The sequence below is a fragment of the Orycteropus afer genome, unplaced genomic scaffold, assembly GCF_000298275.1.
Source record: "Orycteropus afer afer isolate SDZICR_OR568_19922 unplaced genomic scaffold, OryAfe1.0 scaffold00377, whole genome shotgun sequence".
Taxonomy (NCBI): Eukaryota; Metazoa; Chordata; class Mammalia; order Tubulidentata; family Orycteropodidae; genus Orycteropus; species Orycteropus afer.
The window spans coordinates 2,175,423-2,184,811 of NW_006921964.1; the positions used below are offsets into that span (position 1 = coordinate 2,175,423).

Sequence of the window (9,389 nt, forward strand, 5' to 3'; positions counted from 1 at the left end):
GCTATGAGTCAGGGCTGACTCGATGGTACATAACAACAACAATAACAATAAATTTCTTATCAACCTGTCCACTGCCATTATTCTTCTTGTTAAAACTCTGGATCTATCACAGTTTTAAAAGTGTTTACAAAATCAACAGAGTAGATACACAATAAATACTTTCTGGGTGAATTCTTGAAGAGTGAACCAGGTTCTCTAATTAGAAGCTAACAGCTATAAATGGAAAGCCAGATTTCTTGACTCACATAACATTTTAATTGATCACAGCATTAAGCTGCATTTTCCCAAAGGTGATGTGATGTTGATCGCTCAGATGGAGCTAAAGGTCACTCTGATGAAGCTCTAGGGCTTTTTCTGGACAACTTAGGTTCACCAAGCTTTTATTCATTTATTTTTAATCTCACCATGGTGCTTTTATTCCCTAAATGTCTTCTTACATTTTTTCCTCCTATACTTCATTAGTTTGTAGGTCTCTTTCCCTGGGTTATGAAGCTCACACTGTACTTTATTTCTGCCATTCAGAATAGTCATAATCTCATGGATGACTTCTGACAACAGCTGAAATATTAACAAGATATTGATTCCTCGGTTCAAGACATGAAATTAAAACAGGCATCAGGACCAGTGGCCTCTTTAGATCACTTTAAATGTCCATTTAGAATATCGTCAAATCACTGAAAATTGTCCCCCGCGTTCATCTCTCAAGCCAGTTATTCAAATGACCGTCACAAAATTTAAAATAGATTTTTATAAAGAGGTGTAAAGGAAGAGATTTTCAATATAATTTAAACCTACTTTTTAATGGTCAACCTCAGTAGTGTTCCAAGAAATGTAAATTAAACAAGATGCCAAAAATTTTGGACTAACAACTTGACAAATATATATATATATATTTAAAGTATTGGATGGGGACAGGAAACATTTACTCAATCCAGTACTTATGCGAATGGAAATTGGTACATTTCTGGAGGGCTACTGCAGAATATAAATGAAATGCTCTAACAAAAAACATTCTGAACCTACCATTTCATTTCTAGAAATGTACCCTAAGGAAAAAATTATGGATGCACATAAGGATTTGGTTTTAAGGATTCCCAACATAGCACAATTCACATAACAGAAGACTGGAAACAAGCCAGCGTTCATGTTCACCCAGCAGGGGATTCGGATGGTCCAATCACATGATGGTATATTACTTGCCCTTTCAATTGATGCTGTAGAAATGTATTTACTGGTTTGGAAATATGCTGTTAAGTGAAACAAGATATGTACACCATAATCCTACTTTTTCAAAAAGTGTATTTTATATTATATATGGAAGGAAACTTTGTTGGTTACCAGGGGTGGGAGGGGAGGGGAAGGAACACTGCAATAATAAAAATAATAACTTTAAAAATTTAAAAGTATACTTTTATATATTTCTCATATGGAAAGATATACACCAAAATGTTAACACTCATTAACTCCAGGTGATAGGATTGTACGTGGTTTTTAATTTCTTCTTTTAATTTATATTTTCTAATAATATTATAATGATATTTATTCTAACAGTATGATATTTATAATGTTGAATAGGAAATATCAGATATCTTGCTTTGATTTAAGGTTTTTTCTTATCCACACAACCAAATATTAGCCATAAAAAGCCAAACCCAAACTGCAAAAGCCTGCAGAAAGTGCTCTACAGCAATATTAATTTGTCTTATCTTGCTAGAAAAGTGTAACTGTCAAGCCATTACCTCCTAATTTAAATCCTGAAAAGCCCAAAGGCCTCAGGTGGGTAGACGGCCAAATTAAAAGCAGCCAGGCCAGAAATAACATGATAGAATTGATCTCACTAAAGGGGGGAGGCAGGATTCAGTCATGTTAAGATTAGCCAATAAGCTGATCTGTACTTCTGTCTCCTCTTCTCTTTATAAGCCTCATTATACCTAGTTTCTTCGAGCCATTCATTTTTTCCAAAATCAAAATGGCCTCCCTATATGCATACAGAATAACTGCTCAGAATAAACCTATGTTCAGATTTCAGTGGATTTTTATTTTTTTAACAATTACTAATGTAAAACAAAAATTACAGGACTGTGTGTGTCTAGGTGACACCTTAAGGTGTCAAACAGAAAAATTAGTAACAGACAACTCACTTTAGGTTTAAGGTTTTCTTAACTATAAAACCAAATATTCATTGTAAAGAAAATCCTGATGAAAATTAATCCTGCCAGGGACTTTTCCTTCACCCAAAGTTGCTTATATTTTCTTTACTAAATCTGAATTTCAAAAGGCTAGCTAAGGAGCTCTGGTAGTGCAGTGCCTAAGGCATTTGACTGCTAACCAGAAGGGTGACAGTTCAAACCTACCAGCTACTCTGCAAAAGGAAGACAAGGCAATCTACTTTGATAAAGATTTACCACCTCGGAAACCAAATGGGGGTCACTACGAGACGGAATCGACTCCACAACAATTAGGTTTAGCTGAAGGGGGGTGAAGGGCCAGAGACCACTTTATGACCTGAACTCATTTGATCTTAGTAAAAGGGAGAGGGAAGGTTTCAATTAATCATGTTAAGATTAGCCAGTGGTTGACCTTCTATATTTTTCCCTTCTTTTTTCTCTTTAGGAGCTCTTGGGGTTCAGTGCCTAAGGCATTTGACTGCTAACCAGAAGGCTGGTGGTTCAAACCTACTACCTACTCCTCGGAAGGAAGGCTGGGCAATCTACTTCTGTAGTGATAGCACCTCAGAAACCCAAGGAGGGGTCGCTATGAGTCAGATCTGACTTGAAAACAATGAATTTGGTTTTTTGGCTTGGTTTTTATTTTAAGATAAGGAGCTCTGGTATAGTGACTAAGGAATTTGGCTGGTAACCAAAAACGTTGGTGGTTTGAACCCATCAGCTACTCTGTGGTAAAAAAGATGTGCAATCTGCTTCTGTTACAGCATGGAAACCCAATAGCGGTCACTATGAGTTGGGATCAACTTGATGGCAATGAGTTGGGGTTTTTTTTGTTTTTTTTTCCTCTTTAGATAAGGAGCTCTGGTGGTGCAGTGGTTAAAGCATTTGTCTGCTAGCCAAAAGGTTGGTGGTTTGAACACACAAGCTACTCTGCAGGAGAAAGGTGAGGCAACCTGCTTCCGTAAAGATTTACAGCCTCGGAAACCTTACAGGGCAGTTCTATCCTGTTCTACAGGATCACTGTGAGTGGGAATTGACTCTATGATAGTATTTTTTTTTCTCATTATAAGTTGAAACTAGCAAACTTCAAGCCATTTTTCTTTTCCTGGAATCATATATGCATATAGAATAACTGCTCAGAATAAACTTTATGCTTCAATTTCTTTAAGTTTTGATTATTTTCTTAACAAGGGTTCAGTCAGCTGGCTCTCTGATTATCAGACTGTAGCTTTTACTGAACATGCCTAATACATATTGAGAGATTCGTGAGGGCAAATCATTCTACAACAGATATAATCTCAACAAGGATTTGCTGTATGGAAACCATTTCCATATCCCAGCAGACAGATGCTTAATGATTTGGTATCTACAAAATTCAATTCAGGCAATAAAATTAAATAGTCTTATGCATGATTTCATTATCAAGAAAGAACACCAGATCTTGAACTAGAAATCTTACACCTGAGATCCAGCTCTGCTACTTTAAATCTTAGTGTAATTTAGTGCCACTATTAAATGTTTCCTCAGCTACAAAATATAGATAATAATCATGCTTACTTTTATAGATCTGGAAAAAAAACATGCAAAAATGACTTATAAATTTAAGCACTTTATGAATGAGTTACTGCTCTCACTCAAGTGCCATGGTGTTTATGACACCTATCATCTTATCCTTCTCTTTCTGTTATAACCCACTAATTCTTCTGGGGGACATTCCTGCCTCTTCTTGGGTCCAGGAGTATGGGGCCTTAACCCCTGGCTTCAGAGTATGTGTGGAAGACCCTCAAGACCCACTCCTGGAGAATCAGAGAATTCCATCCCCATGGCCTTAGTGACTGGTTCAGAGATGGGCTCAAGAGTGGGTCTTGACTAATGACTAACGAGTCTCAATTTTGGGACTTTTCCTGAAAGCAATGGGAAAGCAAAGCTCTGTATCTGCTAAAATTGCTAAGATAAAAGGAATATGAAACTAGAGTTACTGGTGTATATCCATGCCACTACACAGTAACAGTCTTGCCTAAGAATGAAGCTAACCAAGGGAAAGCAAAGCAAGATGGAGCAAGGTAGGTTCAGACACATTGAATACTTGGATAGGGCCATGCCCATAGCTGGCAACTTCTCCCAGGACTTTTCACTTACTGAGCTAATAAATTCCTCTTAATTTTACATTAGCCTGTTTGAGTTGTGTTTCAAGGACTTGCCAACTTTAAAGAATTACCTTATTTTTTGTAAAAACATTATAATTTGCTCTTTCACATTAAAACAACATACAGAAAGAATGTTAAGAAGCTCAGAAGAAAGGGGTGGAAGCTAACAGTAGGGAAAAACTGTCCTAGACAAAAGCAGCTCTCTTCCTAATACCTCCCCTGTACCTCTTATTCCCTTGTTCGACATTCACTATTCTCACCTCAAAGTCATTCAGGTATGTATATCAGAGAGGAGGCAACAGACCTACCTCATGGAGTTGTAGTAAGAATAACATATGCGAAGTGCTTATTACATAGTTTTATTCAATGAACAATAACAATTTTCCTTATAATGAGATCTAGAGAAGCCACAGTGAGAAGAAGAGACACAAGAAGTGAGAGAAAAAGAAGACAAAAACAAATCTGAGCTAACAAAACTTACTGCCATTCTACTGTGATCTTAAGCAATGTCCAGTCTCTGAGTGAATGCTTATATTAGACAGCATCTCAACAGTCTGGACACAAAAGGAAAAGCCCAGAAATAGGCCTCAGTACATTTATCAATGAATACTACTTCGGCAATAGGTTAAGTATGTATGGGAAAAGTGAAATTACATCCTTATTTCACACCATGTGCCAAAATAGATTACAGCCAGAATAAAGAGTTAAATGTAAACTATGAAGCTACAGAAAGGCAGAAAAAATACAGGTACATATTTGTCAGGATGGGAAAGGTTTTTTTTCTAAATATAAAGCAAAGGGAGAAAAAACATGAAAAATATTTTAAAAGATAGTTTTAGGTTAATAAAAATTGATTAAAGTCAAAAACTACTATAATAAGAATCAAAATAATTATTTGCACAGGGAGATAGCTCAGAAGGCAGGAATGCATAGGAAAGAAGGACACAGGGAAAAGGTAACCACAGGGAGGAAGTGGAAAGAGAGCTGTTACATTATGGGGATCAATGTCATAACACAATCAATGTCATAAAACAAAATGTGTATGAACTGTTGAATGGAAAATGAATTTGCTCTGTAAATTTTTACCCAAATCACAATAAAAAGTTAATTAATTAGTTTTTTTAATTAGTTTTTTAAAAAATCAAAGTAATTGACAAACCAGAAAAAATGATAAAAATGTGAAAAATATTAAAATATGTATGTCAGAGAAAAGGTTCATATCTTCTAATATGAAGATGTATAAAAGAAGAAAAAATTAAAAAATTCGATAGCAAAAGATATAATAATAATAATAGCTAATGTTTACAGATCACTCATCATGTGCAAGGCACTGTGCTAAGTGCTTTAAATGAATTATTGCATTTAAATCTCATAACCCTATGTGGTAGGTACTATTACTATACCCATTTCCTACACAAAAAAACTGAGGCTTAGGTTAAATTACTTGCCAAAATCATGTAGCTGTTAAATGGGAGAGCTGGAATTTTAGAACATGCCTAACTCAAAAAACAAAAGAACTTGTTAAACGTTAGTAGTATTCAAAGTCCATTATAATTTTATGCACAAAATTGATAAAGATTTTTAAATGCAAAAATTCAGTGTTAGGAAAGGTTCCAAAAAAAATGGCATTCATTCCACCTGTGGTGGGTATGCAAACTGGAACAATCCTTTTGGAGTATAACTTAGAAATATTTAACAAAAGCCTTTAGAAAGATTCATATCCTTTGTGCCAGACACCTCCATTTGTCCCTCCAAATTTACTTTCTATCCTCTTCTACCCTGCTCTCTGCCCCATATGAATCACATCAACAGCCTCCTATGCCCTCTGGTTTCTGACAGGGCTCCTCCACAAGAGACAAAAGGAAAGGATAACAAAGGGGAACCATGGTCAATGAATGGGAGCCCTGCCAGAAGCTAAGGAGAGGAGAGGGCTCCTTCAATTTGTCCCTCCTGTTGTCCTTTTAGGGAGCTCTGGTGGCATAGTGCCTAAGGCAGTGCCTAACCAGAAGGCTGGCGGTTCAAACCCACCAGCCACTCCTCAGAAGGAAGATTGGGCAATCTACTTCTGTAGTGATACTGCCTCAGAAACCCAAGGAGGTGTTGCTATGAGTTGGATCTGACTCTATGGTAGTGAGTTTGGTTTGGTTTGGCTGTCCTTTTAAGGAGCTCTGGTGGTGTAGTGCCTAAGGGACCTGACTGCTAACCAGAAGGTTGGTGGTTCAAACTCACAAGCCACTCCATGGAAGAAAGATTGGGCAATCTACTTCTGCAAAGATTTACCCCTTTGGAAACCCAAAGGTGGTCACTATGAGTCAGAAGTGACTCGATGGCAGTAAGTTTGTTTTTTTTTTTGGTTGTCTTTTTGGGCCTATGAGTCATGAGAGCTCAGATCCTGATACCCTGGATTCCTTTGTGTTTTGTACAAACCCTGACCATATCATTGTAAATTAACTGCTTTATAAATAAACCCTTTTTGCATTTATTAATTTGATTAAGTCTTCTGTTTCTGCGTGGGCTGTTGACTTTTAACCTAGCGATTTTATTCTAGAAATTTATTCTAAGGAAACAATCAGAAAAGTACAAAAATGTATAAGGATATTTGTAAAAGCATTAAAATCAGAAACAACCTAGGTTTAATATAATGAGGATCCACATGATGACATATGTAGTCATTAAAAATCAGGTTACAAAAGAATATTTAATGATGTGGAATATATTTATAAAATATTTTAAGTGAAAATATTATGTCCAGTATGATTCAAAGGACCACTGGTTGCACAGTGGTTAAAGCACTAGGCTACTAACCAAAAGGTCAGTGGTTTGAACCCACCAGCTGCTCTGCAGAAGATGTGGCATTCTGCTTCCATAAAGATTTACAGCCTTGGAAACCTGTGGGGCAGTGCTACTTCATCCATTCCGCTATGAGTTGGAATCAATTTGACAGCAATAGGTTAAAAGTATGATCCAATTTTGCATATAAAATGACTAGAAGGATATACTCCAAAATATTAATTATTATCTTTTAGTTTGAGATTATGAGTAATTATCTTTTTACTGTAAATGTATATATAATATTTGCCAATTCAACATTTTTCATGCATACAATTTAGTAACATCAATTACATTAATCATGTGTGCAATCATCACCAATAATCACTGCCAAATTTTCCATCATCAGATTATGGGTGGTTTTTATTTTCTTCCTTGTACTATTTTTGTATTTTTCAGATTTTCTACAATATTCATGTATTTTTTTTATTTAGAAAAAACAAATCCAATAAATATTTGTTAAAAAAAAATTTGAAAATTCTGTAATACTCTGCCCCCATGCGTGCACACACACACAGCAATTCAAGAATCCAACAATTAAAAATAAGCTCCCGCTAGCCAAGAACATGTGCACAGCTGCTGTGGCCAGAAGCATCACGACCATGCTCTGTTGCATCTGTAATCAGCCCCATGGCCGCATGCATTTTGGCTGAGTCCTAAGCCTCATCAGACTTCCTTTAGGACACAGATGTCCAACAGCAGCCATTAAGGAAAACATGCACTGTAAACCAGAAACCAGCTCTGGTGTATCACTGAGGAAAAGATAACTAGAATGCCCTGACCAGAGATCAGATAGACCCAAAAGGGAGCACAGAATCTGCCAACCCCTTGGGAATCTTCAACAGAAATAGTACAGCACAACAGAAAACAAACAAACAACAACAACAAAAAACCTAGACCTTGGAAAGACTTATGTTTCACTCCTGACTGAACATCTTAACAGCTGCGTGACCTTAGGCAAGCTTTTTAACCTCTCTAAATCTTGGTTTTCTCACGTTTAAAATGGTGGTAATATACTTATCTCATAGATTATAAGTATTATATTAAATTACATGAGCAGAGTAAGCACTCACTAAATAGTAGTTAATATTAAAGGGAAAAAGGCTTCCTGGGCCAGTAAGTCCCAGAGACTTGGCTTTGATGTGCAGGTGAACATGGCAACAACTGGTGGAGAGAGGCAAGGAGTTGATTCCAGTCATGGAAATGGTCATTTGGTATTCTATCTAGACTGTCTCACACTCAGTTGGCAATCAACACACACTCTTTAGGTAAGAAGAGCTACCTGCAGTAGGTCCTAAGTCCAGGCTTGAGTCATTCAACTCTTCCTCCTCTTCCCAGAAGTACTGTGGTGGCTGCAGAATCCGGGACTCCTCACTGTCTTCACTAGGGAAGCCGGAGCCAGGGGCTCCAAGGCCAGCTCCTAGTCCCATGGCCTCACTGGGCTCCTCTGAGTCCAGTGGCTCCAGGCCAGTGGGCAGCAGGAGGTCCAGCAAGGAGGTGGAAGTGAGGCCGTCTGGGCTAGGTTCATCAGACCCAGCAGCATATGCACCCAGGTACACTCCTGTGCAGACATAAAAGCCAAACAGTTATGAGAAGCAGGTGAGACCAAAGACTGAAATGAAGAAGCACCAGGTTTAGACATCTCTCCACAAAGAACCCAGAAGTATATTTGAGGGCTTCGAAGTACATTTCTGAACACCAAAAGCAAGGGGATTCTGAGATGATGTTTTTATTTCAAAACAGCCAAAGTGCTTAGCCCTTCCTATAGCACGGGCAAAGGAGAGACGGGCAGATTGGCAGGAAATAGTGAGGAATCAGGTGAAGCAGTGTTACACTGAGCATTTATCTGCTTACTCAGAAAATGTCTATTTAGTACCTTTCTTTGCCAGAAACTGTACTAGGTGCTGGGGGTACAAATACAAATGAAGACAGGGTCCCTGCCTTTAAGGACCTAGATTCACATGTGGACATTGTTCTCTTGACTTTTATCTTAAGCTGAAGTATGGTCAACTGTGGTAAGAACGTGATCTGTTAAAAAAAACTATGTTAGGTCATTGGTAAAACTCATCCAGTGCTAGGAATTTGACATTACTTGGTTAAAATGATATGACTTGGTTAAAATCTTGGTTCCTCTCTCCTAATTTATCAAGACACATAAATAAACAAAGGAAAACAACAAAGTAAAGGAGACCTTTCTCCCCTCTCTCTCTCATTCCTACTCATTAGTAACAGAAATATAGTAGTA

At 37.4% G+C, this 9,389-nt stretch overlaps 1 protein-coding gene across 1 annotated transcript in view; it reads right to left on the reverse strand.

The window, feature by feature from the left end:
* Nucleotides 1–8,786, reverse strand: part of PODXL2 (podocalyxin like 2) — a 45,546-nt gene extending 36,760 nt beyond the window's left edge. The window contains exons 1-2 of the mRNA XM_007953220.2: nucleotides 8,774–8,786; nucleotides 8,427–8,705 (exon numbers count right to left, since the gene is read on the reverse strand). Coding sequence (XP_007951411.1) covers nucleotides 8,427–8,705; nucleotides 8,774–8,786 — 292 coding nt within the window. The remainder of the gene's footprint in view (nucleotides 1–8,426; nucleotides 8,706–8,773) is intronic.
* Between the last annotated feature and the right edge of the window lie 603 nt (nucleotides 8,787–9,389).